Genomic DNA, 18,656 nt, shown 5'->3' with positions numbered 1-18,656 from the left:
ACTCCATCCTTCCACCTCATCCTCGGTCTACCCCTCTCTCTCCCTCCCTCCACCTCACCTACATACACCCTCTTAGTCAGTCTTTCATTCTCCATTCTCTCCACATGTCCAAACCACCTCAGTGTATTTCTCCTAATCTTTTCAACCACATCCACATCCACCCCACAGCGTTCCTTCACTTCTTCATTCGTCAACCTGTCCCTCCATGTCACTCCACATGCTCCTCTCAAGTAACTCATTTCCAATGCTCTCACTCTTGACTTGTTCCCCTCTTGCAAGGTCCACGCCTCGCTTCCATACGTCAGGGTAGGAATCACAATACTGTACTATCATGCAGTGACTTCTTAACTTCCATACTCCCCACCCTATTTCTCATCATTGCTTTCAGTGAATCAACAACCTTCCTTCCCTGCTGTACCCTTTCACGCACTTCATCCCCCAAAGTTCCATCCTTACTCATCACACTACCCAAGTACTTGAATGCACTCACACTCTCCATATCCTCACCATCCAACCTCATTGTACATTCTGTGACTTCATTCCTCTCAAACACCATAACTTTACTTTTGTTTACATTAACTTTCAGCTTCCTCCTCCTACACACTGTCCCAATTTCATTCACCAAACCTTGCAACTCCCATTCATCTTCACTCAACAATACTGTATCATCAGCAAACAGCAACACCGGAATCTTCCAAATCTCACCCTCATTCATTAGAGCCACCCCCACATCCACTGCCCTACCATGCACCTCCTTTACAACCCCATTTCCAATGCTCTCACTCTTGACTTGTTCCCCTCTTGCAAGGTCCACGCCTCACTTCCATACGTCAGGGTAGGGATCACAATACTATCATGCAGTGACTTCTTAACTTCCATACTCACCACCCTATTTCTCATTACTGTTTTCAGTGAATCAACAACTTTCCTTCCCTGCTGTACCCTTTCAAGTATGTCATCCCCAAAACTTCCATCCTTACTCATCACACTACCCAAGTACTTGAATGCACTCACACTCTCCATATCCTCACCAACCAACCTCACTGTACATTCTGTGACTTCATTCCTCTCAAACACCATAACTTTACTTTTGTTTACATTAACTTTCAGATTCCTCCTCCTACACACTGTCCCAAATTCATTCACCAAACCTTGCAACTCCCATTCATCTTCACTCAACAATACTGTATCATCAGCAAACAGCAACACCGGAAGCTTCCAAATCTCACCCTCATTCATTAGAGCCACCCCCACATCCACTGCCCTACCCTGCACCTCCTTTACAACCCCATCCATGGATATATTAAACAGCCATGGAGACATCACACAACCCTGTTTCAGTTCCACACTGAGATCAAAGAACTCACTCAGCTCACCATCCACTCGCACCGTAGCCCTAGCTCCTTCGTACATACTCTTCACAGCATTCGACAATTTCACATCCACTCCATATATTCTTAATACCTTCCACATACCTTGCCTATCTATTCTGTCATAGGCTTTCTGCAAGTCCATGAAGGCAGCATACACTTTCTTCCCCTTTTCTAGATACTTCTCCACTAAACATCTTAGAACAAATATCTGATCTACACACTCTTTTCCCTTCCTAAATCCCCCTTGTTCTTCTCCAACTAGCTCCTCTGTCCTATGCCTAACCCTATCAATGAGTATTCTACCATATATTTTACGAGTCACACTAAGAAGGCAAATACCCCTATGGTTACCACATACTTCTCTCTCCCCTTTTCCTTTATATAAAGGAACAATTATACCTGATTTCCAGTCCTCTGGAACCCTTCCCACTTCCCAAGTCAATCTACACAACTTCCATATCCACTCCACAACAATCGCACCCCAATACCTCAGAATTTCACCACACACTCTAACAATTCCTGGGGCCTTTCCCAACTTGATCTTCTGCATTGCTTCCACTACTTCCGTCCTATTGATCTCTTCCTCCCTCCTGTCATCTCTTCTTCTCCCAGCCATTCCCCAACCACTTATACTCGCACTGCTGTCACTCTCTACATTCAACAAATCCTCAAAGTGCTCCTTCCATCTCCTCAATTTCTCTCTCTTCTCCACCAACAATCTATTATTCCTAACTTTCACTCCCCTACTATTTCCCCTTTCACACTGCCTTACTTTCTTTACCTCCTTCCAAAACAATTTCTTATTCGCCCTCCATTTCACACTCAGATTCCTCCCAAACTCTTCATCCACTTTCTTCTTACTCTCCTTCACCAGTCTCTTCACCTCCCTTCTCCTACTCACATATACCTCTCTCTTCTCTCTCTCATCTTCTCCCCTACCTCTACCCGCTAACCATTCACTATATGCCTTCTTTTTGTGTTCCACAGCTCATTTCACCTCATCATTCCACCATGCTGTCCCTTCACACCCTTGCATCTCCTCCTCACTCCACAAACCACCTCACACACTGCGCCTATCTCTTCCGTAAATATCTTACATACGTCTTCCACCCCTTCCATCTGCTCTAGCTCATACCTTCCCAATCTTTCTTCCACTATGCTCTTATATGCTGCCATTTTCTCACTATCTTGCAAATTCTCCACTCTTCTCACAGGAGCTGTTTCCTCCTGTCTTCCCCTTCGTCTCCTCAACCATTTTCTTTGCAGCTTTATCTTGGCCATCGCTAAGTGATGGTCCGAGACTCCATTCCCTTACCCTCTCCACACTCTTGCATCCAACACTTGTCTTCTCATTCGCTCATCCACACACACGTAGTCTATCATTCCCTTTCATTCAACAAGTTCACCATCCATCCTCCTCATTACTCTCCATGTATACCGGTGGATCATCTTATGTCGAAAGTAGGTGTTGGCTATTGCCAACCCCTCATCAGCACAGATGTCCACCAAAGCACTACCATTCCCATCTACTTCAGCTGGCACACTCCACTGACCAACCACTCCATCCACTCGTACATTCCCAACTTTGCCATTCATGTCTCCAATCAAAAGCACTCTCTCGCTCCTCTCAAATTTGTCCATACATGCTTCTACTCTTGCCCAAAACTCATCTTTCACTCTTGCCACTCGGTCCTCTGTCAGAGCATACACACATACAATCACCCATGCTTGTATACCTACTTTCATCCTCACCCACACAATCCTTGCACCCACTGTTCCATACTCTCTTATATTCTCCTTCCACTTCTTGCTTATCATCAGACATACCCCCTCTCTTGCCCTCTCATTCTCATAAACTCCTGCACATATACCTAAACCATATTCCCATTCTTTCACCCTTTCACCTTCCCATTTAGTTTCAGTCAATCCACATATATCCACTTTTGCATCCTCAAGCACCTGAACATTCTCTCTCTCTTTTACTTCATCATACTTCCATAAATTCAAATGAAGATGCGGTCAGGTCTGAGCCATTGAGAGAAACGTTCGCAAGTGCTGCCGAGTAGATGAGTGCTACACCTCCTCCTGATAGTCAGCAGCAGGCCTGGGAATACAAATAACAGAATGTGTCTTAGGCAAAGCATTGCGAATAATATCGATATCAGACTCATACAACCAGGTTTCAGTCAGGCACAAAATGTCAAGCTCATGCTGATTCAGAGTTTCATTAATACAGTCTATCTTATTATGAATAGAATGAATATTTAAAAGACCCATCCTTAACTGGTTCAAGAGGGACGTAGTCAGTTTTTTGAATGGTCAAAATTGGTGTTTTCAATGAATCTATTCCTATGAGAAACCATAAATGAACAGTCTCTACCTGATGCAAAATGGGCAACCGACTGTGTATTTGAATTAGTATACTGATGTCTTGAAGAAGAGCAGTTGATGCATTTGGGAGAATTTCTGTTACTACAATCCTTAGATTTATGGGCTCCAGCACAAAAGATGCATTTAGGTTCGTCATTTTTCCTAGAACATCTCTCAGATGTATGACCAAAGCCCTGACAGTGATGACACTGTGTAACCCAGAATCTGTCAAAAATGCGGCATCTTGTAAGATCCACATAGATATAATTGCCCTGTTCTGCAATGGAGGATCTCATCTCTGGTGACATCTTCAAGACAGCAGTTTTGGTGTCATTCCTTGTTCTTGTGAAGAGAAGGTTGAAGGTACAACCTCGATCAACGAGCATCTTAATCTTATTGTTTTTTCTCAGAATGATTGGGATGATGTCAGGGTCACCCAAGAAAGAGGAAAGGCCTGTCACGGTCATTTTAGGCAACATTTTCTTTGGCTCGGATATGCAGAAAGTGCCCTCAGAGCCAGAATGATCACTCAGCACCCCAGTTGCTTCACCTTTGGCCTCAGCTGACAGAAACTTCATTACCAGCCCATCAGCCTTGGTCTTAAGGCAGCTATCAACCGGTACCGAGTTAAGTACCCCTCTGATGTCTTCTGGTCCCATCTGATTTGCCAGGACATCAGCACAGCTCTTTGGTTTCACAATCAGTACATGCTGACTGTGAATGGCTTTTTTCTGGCCATGAGCACTGATCTCAATCACGCCTCCAAGCAGATCCTTCCCTTCCCCCACAAGAGACCCGTGAACAGCATCCGCAAATGACTTGGCTTGATCTTGCGTGACAGCCACGGGTGATGAGACCTTGGTCTCTAGTGCCTCCAATCTGTTTGAAACGTCTCTAATTGCCTGAAAGATCGGGCCAATAACTTTATCTTCAAACTCCTTCTTGGTTACGCTACTTCCTCCACCAGCCAAGACCTCGTCTGCTGGCGCAACATATTGGCTACATAGCCAGCAAAAGCCCAGCTGGTGGCTCTTCTTTATAAATGGATAGTTGCCTGCATTCATATTTTTGCAAGCTATATGAACCCACTCACTGCAGTAGGCGCACTTCAGTGTTTGTGCCCTTTTTGCTACAGATCTACTGCTGCAAGGGCACTGGTGTTGTCTGCTCATGGTAGAAGAGAACAAAAACAAAAACAAAACGACAAAAACAACAGCAGAAAGTATATACAATACTACCCGGGATAAACCCAGTTAGTGCCGCCCTCGTTTGTGTCACCCTAATTTAGAAGGAAAAATGAAAACCGAAAAAACACAAAGAACAGAAAAAAAAAACAAAAAAAAAAACAGGGAGTCTGCGAGGTCACCATGAGCAGGTGGGGTACGACTTGACTACCCTTCTAGGAAAGGTAACCCAAACTGAGATGCCGCAAAAGTGCTGAGATGGTATTGACAACTTTTCCCAATTTGAGCTTTATAGCAGCAGCAAATACGTCACTTAGGCAAGACCTCACTGGTTATGATACTGCCATAGTAAAAAACAAAAAAGGGGGGTATAAATGTCTAAAGTAGCTATCATTAACTTTTGAAGATAGTGTTGGAAACTCAAAGGTGACTACACTACGTGACATGCCTAATAATTTCCTGTAACTCAGGAAACCATAAACAGTACAGTCTGCATAACAAAGGTTATGCGGAACTTTGTGGCAAAACAAGTCCCTGCTATATAGTGAAATACAGTATATTTACATGTAAAACTGAAGGTTAGGTTCTGGAAACCCCAGCAAGAAATGCCAATGGAATTGCATCTATGTTCACAAACTCCAAACTCTGACTAATAACTGCACACAACAACTATGGTAAACATTTTTTTTTTTTTTTAAACAGAAGACGAACAGAGGAAGGAAAAACAAATATGTTTATTTGCTTCAATTCCAGCCTTCCATTTATCCTGCTATCAAACCCAACTTTTTTATCATCCTCTTTAGTCCTGTGACCTCCTACTGCCTGACCTGTGTCTAGATATCACCTCCTATAGCATGACATTTATTGATACCACCTCCTACTGCCTGACATTACTTGATACCACCTTCCACTCCATAACACCACCTCCCACAGACTACAACAACCTCCTACAGCCTAATACCACTTCCAACAGATTAATACCACCTCTTACAGCTTAGTACCATCTCCCACAGCTTAGTTCCACCACCCACAGTTTAGCACCACCTCCCACAGCTTAGTACCACTTCATACAGGCTTGCATCACCACCCACAGCTTAACACCACCTCCCACAGTGAAATACTGTACCACCTCCCATTGCCTAACATCACCTCCCACACCCTAATATCACCTCCCACTACCTAACCTCCATTTGCATGTTGACAATGACTGCTGGGTTGATGGCAGCAGAAGGGGCCTCCTGGTGTTCTTCCCCCCCCAGCACACCAACACTTCCTGCCTGCTCCGCTGCAAGGTGACTGTACTTGGTCTCCTCCATCATGTGCTCAACCTGGGAAAGGACAGCTAATTACTGCTTAAGTCATGAACAGTAGAGGTAATCCTCATTCTACAGTCAGGGATATATTCAAAAGCATCGCAGCTTTTCCATGCAACTCATCCTGCATCACCATCATCAGCATCAAACACCCCATTCTCTTTTCCCATCTATGAAGTCCAGGCAATATGGAAAAAACTGACAGAGTGAGGACTATAAAAAATCTGCTGAACTAAATGGTTCATACTACTGTTAGTTCAATATTCAAACCCTTGATATCCTGATTCCACCTCATATACACATCCACACCTATGTACTGTACTTCACATTACCTATCAGGCACTGATGAGGAACCTACATGTGGTGGGACTGTGCATCCTAAGTGAAACAGTTGTAGCATCCACCTGGGGTCAAAACGCCATGTGTTTCCTGCTCCACACAGTGGGAAGGACACTGGTCTGACCCTGGTAAGGGAATGTCAACAACTAGGGGGCATCAGATCCCTACCTGGTATATGTACCAAACTATACCTGCAGGATGGCCCCACAGAGGCAACTGCTTACCAGTGGTCAATGGGGTTGCTCTGCCAGACAGACCAGTGCTATGCAAAAACAACATTATCTATCCATTAGAGTCAGTCCAATGATTACCATTTAACTGTGGAATAGTAGGGCACAAAGCCCATGTCATGCACTCCACATAAAATTGCCCCAAACAGCCTGATCCACTGTTGGTCGTCAGGCCTTATTAACTTCCTTTCCTTGCTTTCTATCACAATCACTTAGCACATCTATCCACCTTTTTCTTGGTCCCACCTTCAAACTTGCTCAGTTACCCCTTTTTCACATACATTCTTTCCACATGATCATGACATCTAAGTGCTCTCTTCAGCTCTGGTGTTCAGAGACCTCCTTACTCCACATCTTTCATGAATAATGAATTTTTACCTATCCACTCTCCGCAAACATTCCTTAATAACCCCATTCCCACTGATATTTTGCTTGATTTTTCATTTTCATGCCCTCCAAAGTCTCATACAAATATGGTTAAGCAGGCACAAAAACTCTTTCATGCACACTTCTTGCAGATGCCACACTTAAGACCTCTGTTTATATCACAGCCTTCATAGCACTAACCACGCTCCTTTTCTGCCCTATTCTATTTTCTACTTCCTCAGCACACATACCTCCCTTCTCCACTGTTGCACATAGGCATTTAAACTCTCTCACCAATTTGAGTCTTTTCATTCTCCATCACATCACACCGTGAGTCAGATCGGATACACTCCACAATTTACCATTCAGTACTACTCTCATCTCCCTCTCCATAACCTGAGTTCTTCCATACAAATATATATATATATATATATATATATATATATATATATATATATACATACAGTAATCACTCTAATATCTGGACGCCCAATAACCGAACATCCCCACTAACCGAACCTTATCGTCCTGGGATCAAACATTCCCAAAATGGTCCGGGGGGGGAAAAAAAAAAAAAAAAAAAAAAAAAAAAAAAAAAATCGATTTTTTTGCAGTCCGTAATTTGAACTTGCCGCGCGCGCCGCGTGAGAACATTGTTTTGGTTCGTCATTCCTCCGACGTCCGATAGAGCGCCGCTGCATCCTCCCCACTTCCCGCCTGTCTCTCACCACGACTGGACCTACGCTCTTCGCCATGGCTGCCCACGTGCTCGCTTTTGTGGTGGTGCCGTACTTGCTGCAAGGCCTCCTGCAGCTCTCTGCCCTCCTCTTAGTGTGTGTGATGATGGCCCCGCCTCCTCAGAAAAGGAAAAGAGTGGTGTTGACTCTGGAGAAGAAACGGGAGATATTGGAGAAAGTTGATGCGGGTTGGTCTTCTTCACGCATTCTCCGCGAGTTCAACCTGGCCCGGTCGACTTTGTTCGATATCAAGCGTTCCCGAGACAAGCTCATGCAGTACACGGCTGACTTCTCGTCGAGAAGCAAACGCAACGTGGAGAGGAAGGTTATGTTTACCCCCAAGTAAGCAGAAATCGACCGCTCCACGTTGATTTGGTATCGACAGCAACGTGCAGCTGGTGTGATGGTACGTGGAACGGAGCTGAAGGCTGCTGCTGAGAAGTTTGCAAGGCTTCACGATGCCCTAGACTTCAAGGCATCCGAGGGTTGGCTCTTCGCGTTCAAGTTGCGACATGGCCTTACTAACCGTAGAGCACATGGCGAAGCATTGGACGCTAACGAGGATGGAGTGGACGAGTTTCGGCACAAGGTGAAAGGCTTGATCGACAGGGAGGGCCTCACTCTCAGTCAAGTCTATAACGCTGACGAAACTGGCCTATTCTATCGCTCGGTACCAAGGAACACTCTAGCCGATGAGACGGAGAAGCGTGTACCTGGCCACAAGCTTTCTAAGGAACGGATATCTGCTTTGTGTTGTGCCAATGCTAACGGCATGCACCGGCTTAAGCCCGTTATTGTTGGCCGTGCAAAGCAGCCTCGGTGCCTTCGTGGGGTGATGGATGTCCTTCCTGTCGTATGGTACCATTCTTTGAAAGCATGGTTCACAGCTGTGATTTTCAAAGACTGGTTTCACCGTCACTTCGTCAAGGAGGTCATCCAGTACCAGACGAAGACACTGGGAATTCCTCGCGACCAGGTAAAGGCTCTCCTTCTCGACAATGCACCTGCCCACCCGTGCGACAAGGACTTGGTTGCTGAGAATGGCCGTATTAGGTGCATGTTTCTGCCACCTAATACGACTGCTCTCATTCAACCCATGGACCAAGGAGTGATCGTGGCAACAAAGCACCTGTACCGTCGGAAGTTCCTGGACGAGGTGATGGTTGTTCTCGAGGACGAGGACGAGCGCAGGGAAGGACGTGACACTCGAGGCAAGCGGACTTTGGAAAACCTTCGCCGCTACAACATCAAGTCTGCGCTGTACAACTGGGCTAGTGCATGGAAGGAAGTCCCTGTGAAAACTCTTGAAAATGGTTGGTCTCGTCTGCTTCTCGGAACAGATGTGGAGTACGATTTCCTAGGGTTTGACGTGGATGACTTCCATGCACGGCTACGTACGCACGGCAACGATGTTGATGCGGACGATGTTCGTGAGTGGTTGGACGACGACGAGGGCGATCCTGGGTATCAGATGTTGTCTGATATCGAGATAGTGTCTTCGGTTGCTGGTGTCAGTCCCGAACTTGAAGATTCCAACGACGAAGGCGATGATGATGCGGACTCCTCTCAGCAGGACACTACTCCAGCCATCCCCAAGCTGAGCGCATTCCAGGAACATCTAGAGTTCGTCCTAGACTACCTGGAACACCCGGACTCCAACAGGGAGATGGGGCCCTTGGGACTCGTGGAGGAAGTGCGTGCTTTCCGGCAGCGCATCATCAATCGCCAGAATCGTCGGTCCTTGCGTCAGTCAATGATTGACAGTTTTTTCAGGCCCGTAACCCCCGCTGTGCCAAGCCCTGGTTCCACTCCGTTGCCTCCCCAAGACAGGCCCTCATGCTCTGAGCCACAGCCCAGCACATCAGCTACAGTGGAGTCGCCGCTCGATGTGAGTTTGCGGCTATCTTCAGAGTCTTCTGTAGTCGGTACGCCATCACCACGACCCACCGATGCACCCCTTGGTCGCCTGCCAGTGATACTCTCGGACTCTGACAGCGAATAAACAGCAAGAACTTCTCCACTAGACCACACGGGAATTTTGAGTGTTGTGCAGTGAAAAAAACGGTGTGTTGTGTTAAGGTTTTCGAAATGAGAGAAAAGACTCAGTAGAAAAGAAATTTAACGTAACTAACCTTCTTTGTTTTGGCTTTGGAAAATAAAAAAAACTTGGGAAAAGTTAATGTGCAACACTAAAATTTAATGGAACATTATTTGGACTAAAGTGAACACTGTGAAGAGAACGGACTTCTGTGTGTTATTGACTAAGTTCAGTGCAAGACTTCAGGAAGAGTGTACTGCAAGTGCTTCAGGAAATCGTTCTTACTGTCAGAGTCCGAGAGGAGGCGGTTATTCATCGAGGTGGCCAGGGACTTGCTGTAAGTAGCCAGAATGTTTCATATTGTACTTTTTTCCATACTATACTTACCAGAATGTTTCATATTGTACTTTTTTCCATACTATACTTACCAGAATGTTTCATATTGTACTTTTTTCCATACTATACTTACCAGAATGTGTCATACTGTACTTTTTTCCATATTATACTTACCTCATGCATGTGCAGTAGGAATGTGTTTTTCAGAGTTAGGTTCGGTTAGAGTCCATAAGTACCAGAATGTTTATTAATGTATGAACATACTTCTAAACCCACATTTTATGTTTCTCTTGCATTTATTTCAGTCATTTATGTGCCTTATTGGTGTGATTTGGGTGTTAAATAGGTGCAATGCATGTCCGGAGGGAGTTGTATAGGTGTTTCTCTGAGTTAGGGTCCATAAGTACAAGTCCATAAGCTGGGGCCCAATATCCGGACGAAACCAATATCCGAACCTACCGATGGCTCTATTGATTCAGATATTGGAGGGGTTACTGTATATATATATATATACATATATATATATATATATATATATATATATATATATATATATATATATGTATACATACACATATCCATTCATCCATCATCCAATCCTACGATACCCCATGAGGAGTGTAGAAGGCTGAGGCTAGGCAAGTTGGTCCTGACATTTAAGATGAGAGTGACCAGCCTCACTCATCACTGAGTGGTATTACATGAGCAATAAACCCCAACCATCCCTTGGATATAAACCTTCACTGGCTCAATCTGATTGGAACACCTTAATTACCCACTAAACCATCAGGTGCCATAATTTGGTTATATGATATATGCTTGTATGTACATCCCCCTAGTAGGCAAGTACATGGGCGGCAGAGGACATCGCATACTAGGAATTCACGTACTGTGAATACATAAACTTATGGGAAAAATTACATATGGGTGGCACCCCCCTTCATGGGCAGCCCTTGAGACGCCCTTCAGACCTAAGTATTGTACTACACAGGGAAACTATCTAAGACATATTGCCTAAGATAAAGTAAACCAACACGATTATGGCTTTACTAGGTAAATCAACAAGGATATGGCTTAACTAAACCAACAAGAATATGGCTGCTCACCTTTACCCAAGAGGAAAACAGGCATGATGGAGGTAAGAAGAGGATCCAAGGCAGGAGGAGGCACCTAGCGTGCATCTCCTGCATCACCCACCGCAGCAACTGACACACCACCTTCCTCACCACTTTCTTCACCAGCATTTTCGACACTTTCACTACCTAATGCACTCACTTTGTTCATAAACCCTTCAAAGTCTATTTCTGACACCTCAGACATCAAATCAGCCTCTTGATCCTCCTCAGGATATGGCATTTCTGATGTTGAAGGGAGTGATTCCTCACTTTTATTCAATCCGAAGGAAACGGGTGATGAGTGTTTGCTTCCGTCTGTTTACTTCCTGGTTGTACTTGTCGGTGTAGTAGCGGAAGGTTTTGTCCAATGAGGACATCACCTCCTCCACTCGCAACTGAGAGCGTTCGATGTCCTTGAATTCTTCCTTGAATTTATCAAGGGCACACAGTACCCTGCTGATCTCCATCATGGTCAAATCTTCACTCTCCATTACTGGTGTTGCTGGCTTTTCTGCTGCGATCTCCTGCTCTGCATCGGCCTCGTTCACTTGCTGCACGATTTCCTGGAGATCCTGCTCTGCTGCTGCCCAATGTAAACTCCTGATCTCCTCCAGCGAGACGGCCTGAAACCCAGGCACAGCTTGTGCACTTGTGAGAGTGGCTGCCTCGGCAGCGGCCAGGGACTGAAAGCTGCTTCCCCGGTGAGATTTCACACACGTGCGGTACGAGGAGGCGCCAAGCATGGTTAATTATTGCAGTGGTTATATATGCCCAAGAGGAAAACAAGAGTGATGGCATCATTGAGGTTGAATGACCGCCAAAAAGTCATAACAGTCTTCTCAGGAGTTGAAGTTGGTTGTGCGGGTGCTGTGCGTGGTGAGGATGAAGCAGGTGAAGCGGGTGGCAAGCCCAAACCATCCTCAGAGTCCATGACATCACCCCCAACTGTGTTCAAGTCAAGAATTGCCTGCAGTTCCTCACAGATGTCGGTCTTGCTGCGGAGGTGATCCTAGAGGCGTTGATGGTATAGCTGCTTGACCGTTGCAATCAACTCCTTGTCTAGCGGTTGGATGAGAGAGGTCGTTCTTGGGGGCAGAAAAATGATCTTGCATTCCTTGCTGAGGTCTGCTAGCCAGGTTGTATGACTTGCGGCATTGTCAAGGATGAGAAGCACCTTGAAGGGGATGCCAAGTTCCCAAGATTTTGCCTTGGCATCAGGGATGAAATGCCACAACAACCACTTGGAAATTATGCTACTTGTCGTCCAACCACTGGAGTTGCTGTACCAGTATACCCCGCTGTCATCCAAGCAGAGCAGATTCTTGTAACATCTGGAGTGTGCTGCAGTATGCACCACAACAGGCTGCATCTTGTGTGAGCCTGATAAGTTCACAGCGAACATGACTGTTATCCTGCTCTTGTTGATTTTTCTGCCCCGGGCTTGGCGCTGGTACTTACTAATATAAGTACACTTCGGCACAGCCTTGTAGTATAGGGTTCTTTCATCAATGTTATAAATTTGGTCCCTGCTGTAGCCGCCCTCATCGATTATCCCCTTTAGGATGGTTGGATAATCCCTGGCCGCCATTTCATCTCCTGATGCACGCTCCCTCGTGAGGCGAATGTGATGTAGCTCCTTCCTCTTCAGAAAGCGGCAAAGCCATCCCACGGAGGCTTTAAATGGTTTCTTTACAGCAAGCTTCAGAGCTGCAGCTTTGTAGAAAATCTTGGTCTGGTTCCTGATGTAGTGCCCAGTCAGTGGAATTCCTTCCTTCTCCTTCCTCAGGATACATGTAGCCAGGTACCGCTCCATAAGAATTATAGCCTGGTTGGTTAGCCTGCTTCTCCCGTCCAATGCTGCCGTCCTATATGTCTTCACAGTCTTCTTTATTGCCTCCCTGTTAGCCCATATAGTTCGCACGGACAATTCTGCCAAGCCTAGTTCCTTGCTAATGGCCGTGTTACCCTTCCCACTCTCCTTCTTCGTAATGACCTGCATCTTCATGGCAAGGGTGATGCACTTCTTCTTCCTGGAGGAGGGGGCAGACATCCTGGCTCACAGAAAAAATAGCCTCAGAGTACACGGGGACGTACCTGGAAAAGCGAGTGTACCCTCTGTGCGCATGTGTTTCCTCTGCTGGGACTCTCACCTCACCACCCTCCAAGCGGCGCATATGGGCACCACGTGATGAGTGAACAGCATCGACGTCATGAAGTGGGCGGAGCGTAAGTAACCGTTATCGCTTCTTGGGGGGGCAGTGTTGTGTACTCATTGTAACCCTGGATTTGGGTCACTCTTTGCCCCCCGTCTCGCTTACAAGTTCAATTCGCGTACTAATTAAAAATATACTAAAAAAAAAAAAATAGGTCCTTGCGTACAAGGGCGATCGTGTACTCGGAACTCGCGTACTCTGGGAATGTACTGTATATATACATATATATATATACCTTATACCTATATCCTCAGCTGTTGAGGTCCACTGCAAGACCGGCCTATCCCTACCGAAGCGGGGACGATACAGCCAATGTATCTCTACTAAGTGGCTTAGGCTGTCTGGTAGAGACTGTATGTAGGGTGAGAAGTGGTTGTAAGTGTAATTGTAGTGTTGTAATGGCTTTGGATGTGTGTGCAGTCTGTGAACCAAGTGTAATCGGCCTGCCTTAAGCCGATTGGGTGCAAGCATACTAGTATGCGACACCGCTTCAACCACAGCACCTCTTGTGTCCGCCAAAGTAGCAAGTGGCTTGGTGAACACTTTCCAAAGTTTTTACAAATCTGGCGGGAGGCAAACCCGCGCTCACCAGCGTGTGAAATGTACACTCTACCTCTGTACCACAGAGGCTCCATATACCTATATATATATATACTGTATATACTGTACATAGTAGTAGTGAGTAGGCACTGTATTGGAAAATTAGACTCTTGGATATTAATCAAACTGAAATCCATGAAGATCTATGCATACAATGTAAGAAGCCTCACAGAAGATTACAAACTTGATAACCTAATGACCGAACTGGAAAACATTAGTTGGGATATTGTAGGTTTGAGTGAGATCCACAGAAAAGAAGAAAAAGTAACTGAGGCGCTTGGAGGGAAAACCAGGTAAGTGCCACCCCGACCAGAAAAGGAGTTACATATACCACTTTATTCCCCAAATCCTCTTCTACCACTACAACAAGGGTTTAAGTGAAAAAGATCTCCCTAAGATGGTTCAAAATTACAATTTTTAAAGGGCTGTGAATGACCGTACTGCTATTGATAGCCAACCACTCCATGACATTACCATTAGGTCCATTTTGGCATAGTACCCCCTGGGGGTAGGGGGGTTTTCAAGAATACTCCCCCAGTATCCCTGCTTGTCGTAAAAGGCGACTAAAAGGGTTGGCGGAGGGTTAGTGCCCCTCCCCGGAAAACAACTAACTAAAAAAACAAACAAGAAGCCTCGGACAAGGACTGACCAAACGATGACGACCCAGGACCGGACAAAGGACTTGGTAATGAGTACATGGAATGTAAGAGGAGCGAATGATGAGGTGAAAGAGAGAGAGATTGTCCAGGTGCTTGAGGGTGCGAAAGTGGATGTATGTGGAATAACTGAAACAAAATGGAGAGGAGAAAGTGTGAGAGAATGGGAGTTTGGATGGGGTATATGTGCAGGAGTAGATGAGAATGAGAGGGCAAAGGAAGGAGTGTGTATAGCTGTGAGTAAAAGATGGAAGAAGAGCATAAGACAGTATGGATCAGTTGGGTCAAGGATTGTGTGGGTAAAGTTGAAAGTTGGAATACAAATGTGGGCGATTGTGTGTGTGTATGCGCCAACGCAAGATCGTGCTAGAAGAGTGAGAGAAGAGTTCTGGACAAATGTGGAAATGTGCATGGAAAAGTTTGGAAGGAATGAGAGAGTGTTTTTGATTGGTGATATGAATGGTAAAGTTGGTAATGTGAAGGTGGATGGAATAGTTGGTGAGTGGGGTGTGCCTGCCGAGATAGATGAGAATGGGAGTGCGTTAGTGGACATTTGTGCTGGGAGGGGGTTGGTGATAGCCAATACCCTCTTCAGGCATAAAATGATCCACAGGTATACATGGCGAGTGATAAGAAGGGTGGGTGGTGAACTGAATGAAAGCAAGGGAATGATTGATTATGTGTGTGTGGATGAAAGGATGCGAAGATGTGTAAAGGATGCAAGAGTGTATAGAGGTTGGGGGAGTGGACTTTCTGACCACTACTTGGTGGTGGCCAGAATTAGGATGCAAGTGAGATGGAGGAATAGAAGAAGGGAAAGACGAGAGGAAGGAGTAGTTGCAAGGAGAGTGGAAAGGTTACAAGAGGATGAGAAAAAGGCAGAGTATAAGAAAGAAGTGGAGGAACGATTGGGCAAATATGAATTGGAGCAGATGGGAGACGTGGAAGGTGTATGTAAGATATTTACAGAAGAAATATGTGCAGCATGTGATGTGGTGTGTGGAAGGAAGAGAAGGCGGAGGGGGGTACAAGGAACAGCGTGGTGGACTGAAGAGGTGAAACAGGCTGTGGCACAAAAGAAGAAAGCATACAATGAATGGGTGAGAAATAGGGGCGTGGAAGAAGTTGAGAGGCGGAAGAGAGAGTTATATGTGGAAAGGAAGAGAGAGGTGAAAAGATTAGTAAGAGAGAGTAAGAAGAGAGTGGATGAGGAATTTGGAAGGAATTTGAGTGTAAAGTGGAGGGACTATAAGAAAATGTTCTGGAGAGAAGTGAAAAGAGTAAGACAGGGTGGAAGTGAAGTTAGCAGGGGAGTGAAAGATAAAAATGGTAGATTACTAGTGGAGAAGGGAGAAAAAGTGAGCAGATGGAGAGAACACTTTAAGGAATTGTTGAACGTAGAGGATGGAAGTAATGCAAGTATAAGTGGCTGGGGAATGGCTGGGAGAAGGAGGGAGGTGAGAAGACAGGAAGAAATCAGTAGGATAGAAGTTGTGGATGCAATGAAGAAAGTTAAATCTGGGAAAGCCCCAGGAATTGATGGAGTGTGTGGTGAAATGCTGAAGCATGGGGGAGAGATAGTAGTAGAATGGATGTGGAAGATGTGCAGATTGGCCTGGGAGGAAGGTAGAGTCCCGGAGGATTGGAAGTCAGGTATAATTATTCCCTTGTACAAAGGAAAAGGGGAAAAAGAAGTGTGTGGTAATTATAGGGGCATTTGTCTTCTTAGTATAGTAGGAAAAGTGTATGGTAGGATACTTATAGACAGAGTTAGAGAAAGAACAGAGAAATTAGTTGGAGAAGAACAGGGAGGTTTTAGGAAGGGAAGAGGTTGTGTGGATCAGATATTCATTCTTAGATCTTTAGTGGAAAAGTTTCTAGAGAAGGGAAAGAAGTTGTATGCGGCTTTCATGGATTTGGAGAAAGCATATGACAGGGTGGATAGACAAGGATTGTGGAAAGTGTTAAGAATATATGGAGTAGATGGGAAGTTGTTGAATGCTGTGAAGAGTATGTACGATGGTGCGAAGGCTGCAGTGCGTGTGGATGGTGAACTAAGTGAATTTTTCTCTTTGAAAGTTGTTTGAAACAAGGATGTGTCATGTCTCCATGGTTGTTCAATCTGTACATGGATGGGGTAATAAAAGAGGTACAAGGTAGGGTAGTGGATGTTGGAGTGACCCTGGTGAGAGAGGATAGTGTTTGGAAACTCCCTGTACTGTTGTTTGCAGATGATACTGTGTTGTTGAGTGAAGACGAAGGGGAGCTGCAAGGCTTGGTGGATGAGTTTGAGAGTGTGTGTAAGAAACGGAACCTAAAGGTGAATGTAGGGAAGAGTAAAGTGATGGTCTTTGAGAGAGGTGAAGTTAGTGAATGTACAGCGAGGTTAGATGGTGAGGAATTGGAAAATGTGAGTACGTTTAAGTATTTGGGTAGTGTGATAAGTAAGGATGGAGGTTTGGAGGGTGAAGTGCTTGAAAGGGTACAGCAGGGAAGAAAGGTTGCTGGTTCCTTGAAAGCAGTGATAAGAAACAGGGAAGTGAGCATGGAAGTGAAAAAGTTACTACATGACAGTATTGTGATACCAACTCTAACGTACGGAAGTGAAGCTTGGACATTGTTGGAAGGACACAAGTCAAGAGTGAGAGCAGTGGAAATGAGTTATTTAAGAGGAGCCTGTGGAGTCACGTGGAGAGACAGGCTGACGAATGAGGATATAAATTAGCGTTGTGGTGTGGATGTGGATGTGATAGGAAGCGTTATGAGGAACACACTGAGGTGGTTTGGCCATGTGGAGAGGATGGAGGGCGAAAGACTGACGAAGAGAGTGTATGTGAGTGAGGTGGAGGGGGGAAGAGGGAGGGGGAGGCCGAGGATGAGATGGAGGGATGGGGTGGAGAGGTATATGAGAGAGGGGGGTGTGAGTTGGGAGCAGGGCAGTGAAATGGCGGGGGACAGGGCGACTTGGAGGCGATTTGTTTGTGGCCACCCCAAACGGGATTGAGGCGTCTGGCAATAGATAGATAGATAGATAGATTTTCTTCTCCCAAGTACTGCATCCTTGGAAACCAACATCATGTCCGGTTTTCCTACTTGAGTTAAAGCGATTTTACCATAGTAATCATGTCAAAACATGCACTTATTGTAAGCCGCATGTATGTGAGGCTAACAGTGACAGGGAAAACCAGGTGAGCGCCACACAGAAGGAGGTGGCTGCAAGATGTGCCAATTGCGTGGCTCGACGCATACCACCAAGCATCTTTTTATGACACCACCATAAAGGTACATGTCCTTACTTACCTACTGACATATTTTCAGTCTCAATATCTTATAGCTGACCTACAATAACACATATTTGGGTAAAAGTACTGCTACTTTGTCATCGATTGTTGTCTAACAAGACGAGAAAGATGTTATTGAATTTTTTCATTTAAAATACCACTAATTATCAGCGTCTGAGTATCATTACGGAAAAGTAGATGAATTAGGCTACATGGGCAAAAAAACAAGAGCAGAATATCTTCATTGGTTGAAAAGTACACAAACTTTAACAGCGTTTTTTTCTGTTTACTTTTTTTGGCGCTTACCTGGTTTTCCCTCTAATGGCCTCAATTCAGCTCAAAGACAGCAACCACCTATTTTACTATAGAGGAAGGGAAAATGAAAGAGTTAGTGGCATAGGATTTCTAATTAACAGAAATCTTGCAGACAACATTGTTAAATTCAGCAATGTATCTGACAGAGCAGCATTTGCTGTCATTAGAGTGTGCAACAAACATACCCTGA

General features: G+C 45.1%; 1 protein-coding gene across 1 annotated transcript in view; it reads right to left on the bottom strand.

Annotated features, from left to right (window-relative positions):
• Nucleotides 1–18,656, bottom strand: part of LOC145394183 (uncharacterized) — a 272,780-nt gene that overhangs the window by 234,983 nt on the left and 19,141 nt on the right. The window contains exon 4 of the mRNA XM_080268165.1: nucleotides 6,112–6,255. Within this exon, the coding sequence (XP_080124291.1) occupies nucleotides 6,112–6,255 (144 nt within the window). The remainder of the gene's footprint in view (nucleotides 1–6,111; nucleotides 6,256–18,656) is intronic.

Source organism: Coenobita brevimanus, chromosome 26 (assembly GCF_032717465.1).
Source record: "Coenobita brevimanus isolate Jiangsu-jjx chromosome 26, ASM3271746v2, whole genome shotgun sequence".
Taxonomy (NCBI): Eukaryota; Metazoa; Arthropoda; class Malacostraca; order Decapoda; family Coenobitidae; genus Coenobita; species Coenobita brevimanus.
The sequence above is the reverse complement of the archived record's forward strand: the minus strand, read 5'-3'. Positions and strand labels throughout refer to the sequence as shown.